The sequence below is a fragment of the Canis aureus genome, chromosome 19 (assembly GCF_053574225.1).
Source record: "Canis aureus isolate CA01 chromosome 19, VMU_Caureus_v.1.0, whole genome shotgun sequence".
NCBI classification, from domain to species: domain Eukaryota; kingdom Metazoa; phylum Chordata; class Mammalia; order Carnivora; family Canidae; genus Canis; species Canis aureus.
This window is the reverse complement of record NC_135629.1, coordinates 22,928,732-22,947,532: the sequence shown is the minus strand read 5'-3', so window position 1 is coordinate 22,947,532 and position 18,801 is coordinate 22,928,732. Positions and strand designations below refer to the sequence as shown.

At 38.1% G+C, this 18,801-nt stretch overlaps 1 protein-coding gene across 13 annotated transcripts in view; it reads left to right on the top strand.

Moving 5' to 3' along the window:
* Window positions 1–18,801, top strand: part of MITF (melanocyte inducing transcription factor) — a 219,497-nt gene that overhangs the window by 188,589 nt on the left and 12,107 nt on the right. For 9 of the 13 annotated variants that reach the window (XR_013357675.1, XM_077858086.1, XM_077858085.1 and 6 more), the window contains 4 exons: window positions 114–209; window positions 9,588–9,705; window positions 12,890–12,964; window positions 18,636–18,711. Coding sequence is in view for 12 of the 13 variants with exons in the window: in XM_077858086.1 (XP_077714212.1) it covers window positions 114–209; window positions 9,588–9,705; window positions 12,890–12,964; window positions 18,636–18,711 (365 nt within the window). In the remaining variant the exon portion in view is untranslated. The remainder of the gene's footprint in view (window positions 1–113; window positions 210–9,587; window positions 9,706–12,889; window positions 12,965–18,635; window positions 18,712–18,801) is intronic. The other 4 variants (XM_077858088.1, XM_077858087.1, XM_077858093.1 and 1 more) reach the window with 1 other exon arrangement.

The following is an 18,801-nucleotide window of genomic DNA, read 5'->3' as shown; positions in this document are numbered from 1 at the left end:
TAACTGAAGAGCATTAGTGCTTAGGGTAAAAAAAGACCGTGGATCTCTCTTTGGGTGGCTTTGCACAGTTTTTGCTTACATTTATCTCTCTTCCATTGCCCTTTTTCCTACAGATGGATGATGTAATTGATGACATCATTAGCCTAGAATCAAGTTATAATGAAGAAATCCTGGGATTGATGGATCCTGCTTTGCAAATGGCAAATACGGTATTGATGACTTTTTTTTTTTTTTTTTTAAAGAAAATCTTGAGATATTTCCAGTGTTCTCTCCCTTTCCCTGAACTTTTATTAGGTTATTTCTGCAAGTGATTGATTGAGAGATTTATTAATAATAAAACAAAATTATCTCAGGATCACAAATAAGTGACTTTGACATTAGAAATTAAGAGTTTCTCATGGGTTTATTGGTAACCCCATGATAAAAGCTCTACCTTCCCTGGAGTCCAAGTCCACTTTCAATAGGACATTAGGCCTTCCAATTCCCCCTGACATCTAATGCCCAACTTAGTCAGTGCTGCCAAGGAGAATACTATGGATTGAACTATTTATAGTAGCATTCTAGTTGGCCTGAAAAGCGAAAGGTAGTACCTTACCATTCACAGGTAATAGAGTGACTGACATTTGAGTTGCCTTTCTTCAATAGCAAAATGTATTCCAGTTTTGATTAATAAATAGTGATTTATTAAACTTCTCGCTATAGTTTGGAACCTTGCCCCTACTGGTTTTATTTTATTTTTTTTTCCACTCCTTGCAGTGGTATCTTATGTTTCCATTTTGCCACCAAAGTCTTATAGTAGATCTCATTTAGTTCTTGTAATAATTGTGGGAATCTAGTCCTTACAGTAATTCTGAGAGTCAAGTTGGGGTGGTATCATTGCCCTCATTTTTAGAATTAGGAAAGGTTAGGTGGTCTTACACAGAATTACATAGCTTCAATGTGTCAGAGTCAGGACTTCTCAGTAGGCTTTGAATACCTTGTCCAGTCTTTTTCTGTTTTCTGTAAAGCAATGCCATGAGACTATCATATTCTTTAATAACGTGTATTTAAAAGACCAACTCCCACAGGGGAGAAGGGGTAAAGGGGAGTTATTCTTTAATGGATATAGAGTTTGATATTTGCAGGATGAAAAAATTCTAGAGATTTGTTTGACAACAATGTGAATAGACTTAACACTACTGAACTGTACACTTCAAAATTGTTAAGATGCTAAATTTTATGTTATATGTATTTTTACCACAATAGAAAAATTTTTAAAAGAATGCATTTATAAAATAAACTCCCTCGGCCAGGGATTATGATACCCCTTACTTATTTACACCAAAATTCTTAGTGAACTAAAGTAGCATTTTCTTTTTTTCCATCTTAATCCAGTTCTTTTCAGTTCATTTACCTGAAGTCCTGAGGGGTGAGGACTCCCCTTGAAACTCCAAAGTCTTTTCTGGGATCTTTAGTTTCTGTCAACTTCCTACCCACTTAAACTCACCCCCTGATTTTGAAAGAACTAGATGTTCTACCATTTTGACAGATATTTCCATGTCAGACCCTCCTCCCTACCCTCTTTGAACCCAGGGTTGGCTTCTATAGAACTCTTCTGCTTCCAACTTTGTGCCTTTTGTAAGGCGAGCTACACTTATCAGTGGTCAGAATCCTCAGACCAGTGTGAGCAAGACACTTGGGAGAGCTTGCACTGTGGATTTATACCCATGGAAACATGGGTATAAATACAATGTTTTCAATGCCTTAGCAGCAGTTATTAGCAATGGTCCAGTCATCCCAAAGGAACTTTGGTTGACAAGAGTGGTCATTTTGCCAGTAGTATTAGGTGGTATCTAGTAGGCACACTGGAAGGACTGTAAAGTTAACATGATTTTTTACAAATCACCTTTAAAATTTTCTCCAGTGTCAAGGACCTTTCAAGTCATTTGAGCCAATCTGGTACTCAGTGCATTAGCCTCCTCTTGCATCTTTTGTGTTCACCCCCATACACTAAAAAAATTAAACGTTCATCTTCTGGAAAACCTCTAATGAAGAATATGCACTAATTCACAAGACAGACTGGCAACCACAGTGGTTAGGAGTTGGAGATTTGTGATCATATCTAGGTTTATATCCAAAGTATGTCATTTCCCGTGTGTTCCTGCATATTCCTTACCTTCTTGAAATGCTACATTTGTCCATCTCTAAAATTGGACTGATAATTGTACCTATCTCCTATGGTCATCTCATAAAGGATGTAGAGCATTTAGCATTGGAAACAGAAGTTGTACTCAACAATACCTAAATTAAGTATGATTTCTTATAATAGCAAATAATTTTTTTAAATGGTTTTCTTTTTTTTAATATTTTTTTATTTTATTTATTCATGAGAGACACAGAGAGAGAGAGGCAGAGACACAAGCAGAGGGAGAAGCAGGCTCCACGCAAGGAACCTGACGTGGGACTCGATCCTGGGTCCCCAGGATCACACCCTGGGCTGCAGGCGGCGCTAAACCGCTGCGCCACTGGGGCTGCCCAATAGCAAATAATTTTGATAGTATTTTATTTGGATGATATCCCTTGAGGATCTAATGTGTCCAACTTCAGAATAACATCACACTTAATAATCCAGATATAGCTCATAGTGTGTTACTCTGTGAGTTCCAGACATGAATCCAGTTTGCCTTTATGGAGAACATGTCTTCATGACAATTTTTCTGAAGACAGTTCTCAAGACCCCCGATTGCTTCTCTCCTTTAGACTGAATACCTGTGTCTCCTCTTCAGTCATTCTACATTAGAATGGAAATCTTATTCCTTCATTATCTGAAAGCCTCCAAGCTAACTCTAAGACTGAATCAGTGTTTATTAAATACCTAACATGTCATCACCAGCCCTGGGCGAGGTGCTGTGGATGAAGAGGTATAAGGTATGCTTCCTGTTCTCATGGAGCTTACCAGACTGGGAAGGGGAGACCCTTTCAGACCTTGAATGGAGGATGGTAATTCAGGGGCAGAGGGACCATCTTAAGGGAGTCCCTGGATAGGAAAGATCCCCTGGGCAGAGTTGAATTAATTGCCAACCAGAGGAGGAGTAACCTATAGCTACCCTCAGATGTCACTGACTGTCCAGGCATACATTACTTTTCTATATTTCCACTCTGAATAAGTCTAATTTTTTTTAATTTATTTATGATAGTCACAGAGAGAGAGAGAGAGAGAGAGACAGAAACACAGGCAGAGGGAGAAGCAGGCTCCATGCACCAGGAGCCCGACGTGGGACTCGAACCCGGGTCTCCAGGATTGCGCCCTGGGCCAAAGGCAGGCGCCAAACCGCTGCGCCACCCAGGGATCCCCCTCTGAATAAGTCTAAATGTAGCCCCATCAGAGCTAGCCCATGACAAAACTATTTCAGCATTTTGCTATTAGAAGAGACACTATATAAAATAGAGATTAGGATCACAGACTGTGAGCCAGATAGCTGAATTCAGTGCCTCCTCTTGAATGAGTTATTTGACCTCTCTGCCTCACTTTCTTTATCTGGAAAAATGGGAATAATAATAATAATAGCATCTAAAACAATAGAATCCACATGACGATTGTAAGAGTTAATCTATAAAAGCATTTAGAAGAATCTTGATTCTGTTATGTTTTTACTAATTATTGATTACTAGTTCTTATTGATAAATTTGGGTTTGGGTTGTAAAATAAATACCAGTGCTACCACAATTCACTAACATTTTAATTTTTTCCGCTCTCAAAAGAATTTAAACTTCATGTTCTTCATGTTAAGCACTTTTTTCCTTTTATTTGATTCTTCGATATGCTTTATTTCAAGTTAACTTCTTAAAAAAAAATAAAGTGGAGGGATCACTTAGAGAGGAAACTATCCTAAGGGAATTGGAATCTAGAAATAACTATTCTGAGAGCACAAGGGCCCTCTTGTACCATTACAAACAAAGAATAAAAGTCCCAGTTTACTTGTGCTAACAGTGCTCAATTGATATTCAGAGAAGGGGAACATCCAGAAAGAAAAAAATAATAACATTTTACAATGATCATTTACTTGGAAAAATATTCATTTTGGTGGAGCAGAACATTGAAGAACTCAATTCAGACCAAGTCTGGGGCACAGACCCACATGTGTCTACCTTCTCTTTATGTGTTCCTGTTAGACTGGGACTTTTTCCCATTGTACAGCTTGTGTGCTGGAATTAAAATCTTACTCATCAGGTTAATGTGCTGGATAAAAACCCAGCAAAGACATGACATAGCGATGTTAGCAGAAGATGCCTCTTCCTCTTTCTTAGCTCCAAAGATATTATTATTATCAAAATAATATCTTTGACCCAGTTATAATGTTTATGGGGCAGTTTTTCTAACCCAGAAGGGGAACCACAGAATCCTTTCTTAAATATGCATGGCTGGTTTTTAATTAGAAAGCCATGTTTCATCAACCTTCCTGTTAGTAGCTTCAATAAATGACAGCCATTAGTGTGAAGAATGTAAGGCCCCATTTCAGGGCAGTCTCTCAGCTTCAGCATAATTAATATTTGAGATGGGTCGTTCTTTGTTGGGAGGCTTTCCTGCCCATTATAAGGATGTTTAGCAGCCTCCGTGGCCTCTACCCACTAGATGTCAGTGATACTCCCCCCCCCCCCCAGTTGTGACACCCAAAAATGGCTCTACAATTTTGACAAATGCCCTCCACTAACAATGGAGAAGCCCTGATTTGAACACTGGGTGGTTACTCCAGCTCAATAGTTCCCTTGATTCCTGTGTTTAGGTTTGCATTGCAGTCTGGTAAAATTGGTACAGTGGTTGACAGGATACCTTATAATTAACATGTAGTTGCTCAACATGGAAGTTAGCTTGAGGTTTAAAACAGCCTGGGAATACAGTACTTTGTAGAAAATTATATTACTGAACATGGCACTATTGATCACTTAAATACAGTGTTTCACCTACTGGACCTCTAATTCTCACAAAACTCTGTGAGATGGGTGATAGGATTGCCACTTTTCAAAGGGGGCACCATGCCTCAGAAAGGTTAGTATCACACAGCAGGTCAGTTATACACAGGCAGGTTTTAACCGAGTTCTCTGGCTCCTAAGGCAGCCTGCACTATAATTTCTAAGTTTGAGTAGCCATACTTGGCTAGTGAGCAACTAGGTTTTTATTTGCTTATATCCAGTTGGAGATTAATTGAAAATTGCAGTTTCTACTTGGTTTATCAGCAGATTGACACCGCCTCCCAAATACTGCTATTAACATGGTATATGAACCTCCTGCCACGAAGCTCTATTCAGACATAGCTAGAACTACGGCTTTTCTTTCATAAAATCAATTAAAGCAACATATACAAAGTGCCTTTCTAGTTCTGTGCCGGACCCAGAGTAGGTGCCCACAAAATAATGTTCCCCAGCAAAATATCCTGGCAGGTTGTATGCTGCCAGCTGCTAATCAGCAAGTATTGGAAAAGCAGCCGAAGCGGGAAATCTTTTAGAGAAGTAGGTGGAGGGTTATAAGCCACTTTTTGGACTGGAAGTAATGATGTCTGATCTTAGTGGAGTGTCTGATAAGGCATCCTGTTATAGAGATTTTAATTCATCTCCCTCCAGGGATTCCTGGGTGGCTCAGCAGTTTAGCATCTGCCTTCGGCTCAGGGCGTGATCCTGGAGTCCCGGGATCGAGTCCCATATCAGGCTCCCTGCATGGAGCCTGCTTTCCCCTTTGCCTGTGTCTCTGCCTCTGTGTGTGTGTGTCTCTCTCATGAATAAATAAGTGAAATATTTAAAAAAATTCATCTCCCTTCTTGGCGGGCACTGCTGTCAATCCATGCCACTCACAGCAATCTTGTCTGCCTAGCCCATTTGTCTCTGGGTGACCCCAGTCTTGTACTTTTTCTCCCCAACCGCATCCTGAATGTCTCTCCATCTGTCTTTCCACCTCTCTCCTCTGTGTACATGTGTCTCTCTTTTTTGTTTCTGCCCATTCCCTTGTGTCTTTGTCTCTTATTCTCAGTTTTTGTTTCTTTTGCCCTCTCTGTATTTCTCCCTCCCTCCCTTCATCCTTCATATGAGTCTACATTTGTTAAGTATATGTGCACCTCGTTCCCCTTTAGAATATGTTTAGAAAACAGGTTCTTGCCCTGGAGAAGCTTATAATTAGATATCTGTCTGTTCAGTGTAAATCCATAGATGACTTAAAGGGTTTTGTTTTTTTTTTTTAAGCTTACTGTGTATCTCTTGTCTATTAATTTTCCCTAACAAATCATCATCACAACACAGTTGCATTGTTTTGCTTGCAGCTTGCATTTGAAAATATTATAGATATGATTTGTATTTCTAGGGGTATAGAAGTATATTTTTTAGCTTGTTGCATTGAATTTTGAAGCCACATTCAATACTGAGCAGTTCCTCTGAAAATCTGGAGCTCCAGAAAGATAGAATAAATCTTTGGAATGCAGAGGGGTTATGAGATGTCATAGCAGCTTTATAAGTTTTGATGCTCTGACTCAATACACTCTTTACAGCGCTGTATTGAGACATTTGCACATCTTTCACTGTGCTGTCTTAAGTTGGACAAGAGTAGAACTGATTGCACACAGAGCAAGATTGACCCTAGGAAGGTGACGTACTTCAAATAAAACCACTTAGTAAAATGACAGCTAATCATCAAAGTCACTTTTTATCAGGTTTTTAGCTAGAGGACCTTGAATTGTGGTTCAAGGGCATTTTAAATTGTCACAATGCATTGTTTATATGTGAATCTGTGTGGTGGGAAATGTGTATTACATTTTATATACATAATATAAATCCTGCCTTCAAAAAGAAGCAAAAGACTGAATGGATAAGAGAGAGACATGCTCTGTCGATCTGCCTGTCCTTCCTGCTCTCAGCCTCAGTCATATTAGAGCAAGTGTCTTGTTTATCTGTCAGAAAGTCAGAAAGTACAGGCCTCTCCCACCTCTTTAGCTTGGGGTTTAGTTCATAGAGTACTTACTTAGAAACCACACTAGGAATAGGTGGTCAGGGGATCCCTGGGTGGCTCAGCGGTTTGGCGCCTGCCTTTGGCCCAAGGCGCAATCCTGGAGCCACGGGATCGAGTCCCACATCGGGCTTCTGGCATGGAGCCTGCTTATCCCTCTGCCTGTGTCTCTGCCTCTCTGTCTCTGTCTCTGTCTCTCTCTCTCTATCATAAATAAATAAATAAATAAATAAATAAATAAATAAATAAATAAATGTATGTTTTTAAAAAAAAGGAATAGGTGGTCAAAGGCTATCAATGAAGGGAAACGCATTCATTATCTTTATCCTGCGGGATATTTTTATTTGTATGGTAGTGGCCATTGGAGAAAATGAAAGGTGACATGTAATATAATCTCTGCTCAATACCTCTTGGTCACTAAACAACTTGAAAATGCTGTCTAGATTGAGTTTTCTCAGATGTAAAGTAAAACTCAGAGTGTATAATCAAGGATGGGATGGGCTGAATGCTCTAAGTCTTACTTGGTAATAACACTTAGAGCAGTTGTTTGAATTAAGCTGGGAACAGGGAGCTTCTGCACTGGCAGCAGTGCGGTCACTTAACTGTGCCCTCATAATTAATATTCAGAGGGTAGGCAGAAGAAATGTCTGGGACTTCTCATGCTCACAAAAATGGGTGCATTAAACTCCATCAGTGAACTAGGTACAGGGAAATGCATATACAACAAAAGGAAGTCAGCATTGGAGACAGAAAGAAGTTCACTACTTCAAAATATTCAATTCAGACCTGGAGAAAAACACTCTTAAGCTAGCTCAAGAGGGCTAAATATTTCTTTACCCTTCTTTTTTTTTTTTAAGTGTAAATTTTTGTTGTTTTATTAAAGTCAGTGGGCTCCCTCTTGTGGTTCTATGAGAGATTTCAGTTTCAAGGAAAAGCGCTTTTCTTTAGCAATAAGGAAACCATTTCTTTTCTAGTAGAAAACACTTTTCATTCCTTTTCCCTATAAAAAGAGATAAAAAGGGAGAAGGTATCAAAATCCTAGAGAAGAACACAGGCAACACCCTTTTTGAACTCGGCCATAGTAACTTCTTGCAAGACACATCCACGAAGGCAAAAGAAACAAAAGCAAAAATGAACTATTGGGACTTCATCAAGATAAGAAGCTTTTGCACAGCAAAGGATACAGTCAACAAAACTCAAAGACAACCTACAGAATGGGAGAAGATATTTGCAAATGACATATCAGATAAAGGGCTAGTTTCCAAGATCTATAAAGAACTTATTAAACTCAACACCAAAGAAACAAACAATCCAATCATGAAATGGGCAAAAGACATGAACAGAAATCTCACAGAAGAAGACATAGACATGGCCAACATACACATGAGAAAATGCTCTGCATCACTTGCCATCAGGGAAATACAAATCAAAACCACAATGAGATACCACCTCACACCAGTGAGAATGGGAAAAATTAACAAGGCAGGAAACAACAAATGTTGGAGAGGATGTGGAGAAAAGGGAACCCTCTTACACTGTTGGTGGGAATGTGAACTGGTGCAGCCACTGTGGAAAACTGTGTGGAGGTTCCTCAAACAGTTAAAAATATACCTGCCCTACGACCCAGCAATTGCACTGTTGGGGATTTACCCCAAAGACACAAATGCAATGAAACGCTGGGACACCTGCACCCCGATGTTTCTAGCAGCAATGGCCACGATAGCCAAACTGTGGAAGGAGCCTCGGTGTCCAACGAAAGATGAATGGATAAAGAAGATGTGGTTTATGTATACAATGGAATATTACTCAGCTATTAGAAATGACAAATACCCACCATTTGCTTCAACGTGGATGGAACTGGAGGGTATTATGCTGAGTGAAGTAAGTCAGTCGGAGAAGGACAAACATTATATGTTCTCATTCATTTGGGGAATATAAATAATAGTGAAAGGGAAAATAAGGGAAGGGAGAAGAAATGTGTGGGAAATATCAGAAAGGGAGACAGAACATAAAGACTGCTAACTCTGGGAAACGAACTAGGGGTGGTAGAAGGGGAGGAGGGCGGGGGGTGGGAGTGAATGGGTGACGGGCACTGGGTGTTATTCTGTATGTTAGTAAATTGAACACCAATAAAAAAAAAAATAAAAAAAAAATAAAAAAAAAAAAAAAAAAAAAAAAAGGGAGAAGGAAAGAGAGAGAAGGAAAAAAGTGACTTTGACGAGAAACCTAATTTGGTGGAAAAAGCCATGCCACATAGAACCCTATTAGACTGTAATAGTCAGCATTTACTAAACATCTGCTATATGCTGCTGGATGTGCTCCATAATGAGTTTGCCATATTATTTGTTGTCTACATGCTCAAAATATAACTATTAGCTGCTTGTAGAACCATCTTATGGGTGTTGGATTCTGCATCCTTTCTTCTCTCAAAGGGAACAAGTCAAGGTCACCATTTATCTAAGTGAGTGGAAAGGTAAACATGTCTTACTTTTCTGTTTTAAAATATGATTTTTAACATCAAACCATTTCTTTTAGATAAAGTCTGGAATAGATCTGGGTGCTAGCTGAATAACCTAGGAATTGCTCAGTAGTTCATTTCTGTTATTGCTTCTCTCTCTAGTTACCTGTCTCTGGAAATCTGATTGATCTTTATGGCAACCAAGGCCTGCCTCCCCCAGGCCTCACCATCAGCAACTCCTGTCCAGCCAACCTTCCCAACATAAAAAGGGAGCTCACAGGTAAATACTGGCAAGTGTGCCTCTTCCTGGGGATTTTCTGTTTATTTTCTGACAAGTGAGGTTATCAAAGTTGTAACCTCTAGACTATTCCCAATTTGTAGACATACTTTTTTTTAGGTCGGTGCTGTGGTGAAAGTATCGAGCAATATTTTAAGATGAAGGATTTATACTTGGAAATCCTGGTTGCCAGTTTTTCTTGAGATACTGGGAGTTGGATCTGCTGTCACTCCAAAGCACCATTATTATTCCATGACACCCATCGTGGCGTCTTTGGCTGCTGTCCCCTTTGAGGTGGAGCAGCAGGCAACACTTTTACCTAAAAAATGTCTCTACACAGTCTGGTGTTTGTGTTGCTTGCCAAGCCCCTAGAGGCATTCCAGTTTGAGAACCCTGGTCTGGAATTTTCTTTGACCTGCATTTAAGCCCGCAGTTGTCAAGATAGAGTAGGCATGAGTCTCTTCCATCTTCGGAGGCCTCCTGTTATTTTTGCTACATCATGTGCAAAAGCTTTATTACACAGAGTAAAAAAAAATAAGATTATAAAATGGAGTGATGGATATTGTTTGTTCCTGAGGCACTGAGAAATTACCTATTTTGCCATTTTGTTTAATGCTTTAGGGAAGGCATTTGGCCATTAAAACATGACAAAACTACATTAGAACTGACATTCTACCATACTGAGTTTATGGCCCTCACCTCATCCCCCTTTATAATGTCTGGTCCTTGCATCTTGTAGGATTAGGTGAATGAACAGTCTAAGAATATGAGATATATATTTGGGGCAAAAAATTCCTGTTTGTTCAAGTGTGTCTTTAAAAAAAAAATACTTCAGAAGATAATGGCAAGAGAAAGACCATTTAAAAAAAAAAACATTGATTTAGGTTAAAAGAGGTAATAAATTAATTGATATGTAAAACCCATTGAAAGTCAACAAAAGTAGGTACTTTACCTGGAAAGAAAAATATCACGAAGTCTTACAAAATAATGCTATATGAAGTCTGTACTCAATAATGATAAAATATGGTTAGTGTGGTATGAACAAAATTCTTATGACTTAAATGCAAAGCAGACCTTTTTTTTTTAGAATTAAAAAGAAGTTATTTGTTTTAGAGAGAGTGCGAGTGGAGAGGGAGCAGAGAGGGAGGGAAAGGGAGAGGGAGAGAATCTCAAGCAGAGTCTGAGCTGAGCAGGGAGCCTGATGCAGGGCTAGATCTCATAACCCCAAGATCATGACCTGAGCCAAAACCAGGAGTCGGATACTTAACTAATGGAGCCACCCAGGCACCCCCCAAAGTAGACTTTTGAGTTATGTGTATGATTATTTCTTAAAAAACAACAGAGGCAGGGGGTGAGAATGAGAGAAATGAGTAAGAGGGTATAAATTTATTATTTTTTTTTTAAAAAGAAGCAGATATAATGAGCTATACACTTCTAGAATCACTTTGTATCTTAGAAAATGACCACTTGAGACAGGAAAAGGGTAAAATGCCAAGAAAAGGAGAAAATGGACAGGAATTGGGGTTCTGAACACTGCTAGCTGAGAGACAGCATGATGTAGCCAAAGAGAATAAGTTTAGGACTCAGATCTGACCTAAGGGATAAGAAATGATCTTTATTAAGTGATTTTCCCTCTAGTCAGGAAGCAGAGGGCACCATGATTTGAACAGGGGAGGTTAAAGATAAAGAATTGTTAACCATGAGCAGGCACATAGCTACTCAGAGAGGATGAATACTGAAGAATACCCTGAGGCTGCAGAGGGTTTATCTAAGCTTGAGGAAGAGCCCTCCTCCCCAAGGCCAAGAGTCTACTGCCTTGGGGAGGATATGGGTAAAACTACAAAATGGCAGTGAAGTTCACTGGATAGCCTTGACCAAAGCTGGCCTACACTTGGTGGGTTGAGGTTGATGGGTAAAAAATCATAGTTGTGGGCTAGCAAATTGAAAAAACAAAACAAAACGAAACAAAATTAAGATACTAGAGGGGAGGGTGCCCATAATGCTCAAGTGAAAAAAAAAAAAAAAAAGAAAATGGATTGATCAAAAGGAAAAAAAAAAAAGAAAATGGATTGATCTTCCCAACTGAAATAATTCAGCTTCTGAATTATTTATGTGTATATATGTATATATAATACACATATAATAAATGTACATCTGTATATAAGCTTCAGTGGCTATGAGTTATAAAGATTTTGAATTTTGGGTAAAATTCTGATTTGTCATAGTATAATGTTTCAGATATCATTTGTATAAAGAAAGTAACAGGAGGTCCCAGAATGCCAGGATTAATCAAACAACTGCCTCTTGTTTTGTTTTGTCGTCTGTAAGTTACAAAGTCATCCCTCCTCACAAGAGATCTCACAAGAGTTCCATGCAAATACATCTTTTCAAATGAAGTTGTCACTAAACGCCTTTGTACACTATTCCTATTTTTGTTTTTCAAAACTTAGACTAGTAAATAGTTGATCCTCACAGGCATTATTTAATTCTAGCAAGTTCTGTTGGAACCTCATTCCAAGTTCCAAAAAAAAAAAAAATCCATTTCCACCAGTTAGAAGATCCAACGTGGTAGCTTTTCTCACTGGTTTTCATGTTCATGTGTTACAAAGGCATTGAAGAAATACTGAAAAGTTCTGTTGCAGGAAAGGAAAAATTGACTCCCATGGCGTCCTGGTGGCTCATTTAAGCGTCCAACTCCTGGTTTCAGCTCAGGTCATGATTGCAGGGTTGTGGAATCAAGCCCTGCATTAGGCCCTGCACCCATTGTGGAGTCTGCTTGAGATGCTTTCTCTCCCACTGACCCTCCCACTCATACTCTTTCTCTAAAACAAACTTTTAAAAAGGAAAAAAAGAAAAATCAACTCCTGATCATAGAATAGCAACAGCAAATTTCCATAGTTTTCTGGTTTTCTTCTTGTATGTTCATAGTGAGTGAGACACCTTTGTTACTGGTCTTTTACCATTCTGTGGCAGTCAAATCTTTGCATTTATTAGGTATATATTGCTTTTGGAAAAAATACAAGCTTTTGAAGAAACAGAATTTTTTTAAAAAAACTTTTTTTTTAATATTATGAGAGTTTGGTCAGATATGGTTCCATATATATCTAGAAAATGAGATGTTTTATAGTGTGCGTCATTGTGTGCCTTAAACAGTTCCCGTTTCTAATTACTTCATTCACGTGCACAGCGTGTATTTTTCCCACAGAATCTGAAGCGAGAGCATTGGCTAAAGAGAGGCAAAAAAAGGACAATCACAACTTGAGTAAGTTGGTTTTATGTTCATGATGTTGATATTGGAGTGAATGTTCCCCCTTGTATCAAAATTGTTTAAAATCTCTTGGGAGGAAATTGATATACATTGCTGTTAAAGGTACATTTTGTGGAGGAAAAAATGTTTTTCAGAAAAACTGAGGTTTTTCCCGTATTTTATCCCTGATCAGATTGAAGTTTTTTCAGTGTTCTGAAGAGTATTTACTTATTTATAGTAATGGTTTTGGCGTGTGTGTGTGTGTGTTTGGTGAGAGGGAGACTTGATCCCCAACTACCCAATTATAAGTGTTGCTTACACTGGAACTTATTAACAAAAGGGGATTATGGGATCATCTTCTCCAGTGAGATTTGAAAGGAAAAAAAATGAAACAGTTGGAGGGGAGTCTGGGTGAGATAGCCTCCCAAATTTCCAACTTAAACTGTGACTTAAAATAAAAAACCTTCCAATATTTAAAATTATTTTGTATGTGTTTAATTTACTCTTAATCAAATCTTTAAGCTTTTTCCTATGAGAACTTAAAATTTTTGTTTCATAAACAAAAGTAAAAGAGGCTGCATAGTTTTAAAAAAATTTTAAAAATTGGGTTTGAAGTCATTGGCGCATGTGTGTGAATTTTTCCTTTTACGGCCTCCTGTCCTCTTCTTCTTACATTGAGTTTTAAGAATGTAAGTTACAATTAAATACTTTGTCCTCATAAAAAAATGATAGAATGAGACCAAAATTTAAAATGATAGAATAAAGCTAGAGTTCTCCTCTGATCCCTAGGAGTCATCATCATCATTGTCGTCATTGTTTTCAATTTGCTATTCGTCTTCCCAGCCTCTGCCCATGTATTTAAGAATATACACACACACACATACACACACGCACGTGCACACTCAATATAATGGGCTTTTTGTGCATCTATTTTAACACAAGCAGTATTATGTTATCCATATTTGTTGCCATTTGCTTTCTTACTCAGCAGCCTGTCTCAAAGAACTTTTGCTGTTACTAGTCTAGATCTGTCTCCTTTTAAAAAAAACTGTTGCATACTACTCCACAGTGTGGCTGTGTGAAATTCAGTAATCCTCTTACTACTAAATATTTATGTTGCTTCCAGTTTTTTCCTGTTACAAATAGTGCCATAGTGAACATTTGCACACAGGCCTTTTGGTGGACAGGGGAGTTTAGGTTAGGGACTGAGAAATGGAATTGCTGGGCCCCAGAGGGGGTGAATTCTTTCTTTAAAAAAAAAAAAGATTTTATTTATTTATTCATGAGAGACACAGAGAGAGAGAGAGACAGAGACACAGGCAGAGGGACAAGTAGGCTCCATGCAGGGAGCCCGATGTGGGACTCGATCCCGGGTCTCCAGGGTCACGCCCTCGGCTGAAGGCAGTGCTAAATCACTGGGCCACCAGGGCTGCCCAAGTTCTTTCTTTTAATAGAGTCTGCCCTTCTCATTCTTATTTCAAGTATGAGAAGCTTTGCTCCTTTCCACCAAAAGATTTACACTAATATTTCTCAAGTCTCCTTCATCTTCCGAGTAACTGTACTCTAAGATAGTTCTTTTCAAATAACTTAGAATTAAGATAATTAAGCATTATCCAAAACTTTACCTAACTGAAATGTGGAAAACTAAGTTGGATCTTGTCAAAAACAAGGCCTTGACTTAGGCACCCATACCCTCAAGTTAAGGGTGGTCCATAAAGTATGAACATGATCAAGTTACACTCTAAGGGCTACAAAAACATATTAAAATCTCATCTAACCATTAGAAATGAATACTCAAGTTTAGATTGTGCATTGGCATAGCTTTTCCTCTCCTAGAAACTCACCTTGTAAACACAGTTGCCAAAACATGCACAATAATACGTTCATTTATTTACTCACAACTATTTATTGAGCTTCTGTTTTATACAGGCATTTTTCTACAGAAGTAACCAGATAGGCTTCCCACTCTTATGGGTTTCCATTTGAGTCAAAGGCAGATAGAATAGACGAGCAAAAAATACAGTAAATTGGTGTTTTCAATATAGAGCAAGAACTAATAGGAATAAAATGTACATGTGAACACCGGCCAAAATACTCCTTATACTGTTGGCAACAAGAGAGAAATTGGAAATAGTCTAAATATTCATCAGTAGAGTATTTGTAAGTAAATTATGTTATATTCCTACATGGGATACTCAGTGGCTCTTGAGAAGAATAGAGTTGGTCTGTTTCACCTGACTTACATGGATGTCCACAATATATTACTGAGTCAGAAGAGCAAGTGGCAGAAAAATAGGTACCTTTTAGAAAAAGATCACACTGGATAGAGATGTGCGTGCGTGTGTGTGTGTGTGTGTGTGTATGGATGTGTGTGTGTGCTGGGAGAGATTTAGGAGTTTACCTTTATCAATTGCCTATTTCTTGAGGCAAGTAGGTGTTGCATGTTGTAAGCAGTTGGCTTTTACTTTTTCCTTTATGCACTTCTGTATGTTTTGCAAAATTTTGCAAGTTATAATAAAAAATAATTGTGGAGGGAAGGCACCGCATTAAATAAAGTGTAGTCTATCTAAATGTTGCATGATGTTACTGTTAAATGAGAAAAGACAGGCACAGAAGCATTTTTATTATAATTCTACTTTATCATTCTTTATTTAATACTTAGTAACTGAGGGCCTACTGGGTGCCAGACTCATATAGGTACTTGGAATGCACCAGTGAATAAATATACATACATACATTTATTTATATATATATATATATATATATATATATATATATATATATATATATATATATATATAAATACAAACAAATGAAATATGCAGATGGTAGAAAGTTCTTTGATGAGACAAAGTACAGGCAATGGAATAGAGTATCAAGATAGGCGTGGAAGGAGGTGGTGGTTCAATTTTAAATAGAATGGTCAGGGAAGGCTCAGAAGTAAATTTGAGTCACTTCCTGAGGGAAGTGAGGGCAGAGCCATTCAGATATCTGGAGGAAGAGTGTTCCAGGAAGAGTGAACAGCAGTATGAAGCCCTAAAGTGGTTGAGGAATCGCAAGAAGCCCATGGGGCTAAAAGGAGGTTCACACAAATGAGTCATGACAGAAGATGTGGTCAGAGAGGGAGAAGAGTAGAACACGAGATCAGAGGAATGGGAGCCCACCAGATCTTTGTCAGAGACGTCTTTTGTCTAGGTGAGTGGGTAAATAATTGGCGGGTTTTCAGCAAGGGGTTGGATGCTCTGACTTACGTTTTAACCACATTCCTCTGGCTGTTGTGGTCTAAATAGACCAAAGAGGGTAGGAAGTAGTAGACATAGGTGATACAGAGATAGCAGTTAGGAGCACTGCAGTCATCCAGGCAAGAGATGATGGTGGCTTCTATTAGTGGAGATTGGAAGTGGACAGATTCTGGAAATATTTTGAAGGTAGAGCCAACAGACTTTGATGATGAATCAGATGTGGGATGTGAGAGGAACAGAGGTACAGAATTGATTCCAAGGTTCCGGCCTAAGTAACTGGAAGGATGGAGCTACATTAAATGAGGTGGAAAAGTCTGTGGGTAGAGTTAATTGAGCATGGATGACCAGGAGTTTGTGTGCAGAGTATTGGGACTGCTCATTAACCCTCCCTGTGGAAACCTCTAGTAGCCAGACATATGAGTTTGGAGTTCCAGGGACCTGTCTGAACTGGAAATACAACTAGGGAAGTCATCAGTGTATATGTGGTGTTAAAAACCATGGGTCTAAATGAGATCACCAAAAGTGAATGTAGATAAGAAGGGTCCCAAGAACTGTGCCCTGGGTATGCAGCATATTTAGAGAATAAAAAATTGTCCCAAAAGATATATAAGAAACTTAACAGTGGTCATATCTGGATCATAGGGTACTTTTACTTCATCTTATGAATTTCAGTGCTGTTTGAATCTTTATGATTATTTTATATGCTTGGAAAAGTCAGAAGATAGGTCATGCTTCAGAGTTTTAGAGGAGGTTAGCTAGAAGATCAGAGGTCCCAAAATTCCTTCTTTAGAACCATTGAGTATCACTATTTCTATTTTATAAAAGCTTAATATTAAGGAAGTATTTTATTTTTATTTTTTTAAGATTATATTTATTTATTCATGAGAGACACAGAGAGAGAGAGGCAGAGACATAGGCAGAGAGAGAAGCAAGCTCCATGCAGGGACCCTGATGTGGGACTCGATCCTGGTACTCCAGGACTACACCCTGGGCCAAAGGCAGATGCTTAACTGCTGAGCCATCCAGGGATCCCCATTAAGGAAGTATTTTAAATAACTTCTATGATTGAATCATAGAAGTGATCACTCAGCTAAGAAAAAAAACACAGTATGTGTTGGGAAAGTAGTACATAATATTATTTACCTAAGTGTATGGAGTATTAGTAGGTCAAATATAAATATTTATCAGGTCATAATATGTTTAAAGTGAAATATTAACGTCTTTAATCCAATTTATTAGACCTTAACTTATTTGGAATTTATTTGTCAGAGTAGGTAAATTAGAAACATTTGCTAACTCATATGCTTGACTGTTTCATCCTCCCTAAGAAGATGATAATTTAGCTAAACATGTAACTGAATTGATAAAATAGGGATGCCATTAGGATGCATGTATAGTTAAGCAAGCTACACTTAACTCCTAGGCTTGTGTTACCCAGTACTGTAGCCACTCAACCCAACTGCCTATTGAAATGTGGCTAGTTCAAATTGTGATATGCTAGAAGTATAAATTATACACTGGATTCAAAAATCTAGGACAAAGAAAAGAATGTTAAATATTTAATTTATTAATATTTACATAGATTGCAGGTTGAATTGATGATATTTTGGATATATTGGGTTTAGAAAAATATTCAAATTACTTTTACCTTTTTCTTTTCACTTTTTCAATGTTGACTACTAGAAAATTTAAAATTACAGAGTCACTTGCGTTGTATTTCTATTGGGCAACGTTGGGCCTAGAGCAGGGAGTTTTGTATGGCTTGTAGGCTAAGAATGCTTTTTACAATTTTAAATGGTTAAAAATTTTTTTTTAATTCTATGATGTGTGAAAATTATATAAAATCCAAATTCTGGCATCCACTGCTTCTTGTTGATAGACTTGCATTGCAGAAAACTTTTATCCAGTTAATATTACCACATTTTGAATTGTGTCAATTAAAAAAAGCTATAGAAAGTTATTTTCTTTCTCATTATGTAGGTACCTACATACTATCCTCAATTTTGCCATTAGACTTCAAAGCCAAAAGTAACTCATCATCCAGCCGTGTAAAAGTTTGCTACCCCCTATTCTGAAATACTCAGGGTTGACTTCTTTCTGTTCCCACTTACTGTTGGGTGTCCTTGTCAAGCCTCTAATATGCCCAAAGTAGTTTTGACATTTATAATTGAAGATACCAAGTCTAATTTCGGTGATGTTATAGGATCAAATGAGGAATCACAATCTTGGGATTCTGTAAGTGATAAAGTTCTGTACAAAGGTGGCTCATTTTCTTGAAGTGCTTTAACCTTAGTACCGAAAACATGGTAACACAGGGGAAATACAGATTCGGGTTGCATTGCCTTGAGCCAGCAAAGGTAATGCACACATGGCTTTAACAAGATACACTAAATGCGTATGTGGTGCTGTTACTAATAGTCCCTTCCTATGCTCTTTTCTTGAAGTTGAACGAAGACGACGATTTAACATAAATGACCGCATTAAAGAACTAGGTACTTTGATTCCCAAGTCAAATGATCCGTGAGTACAATTCCATGTTAATCTGCATCGTATATTTTTTGGTACCTTAATGCTTGTTCATATTGTTGCGAAAAATGCACAGTTATAGAA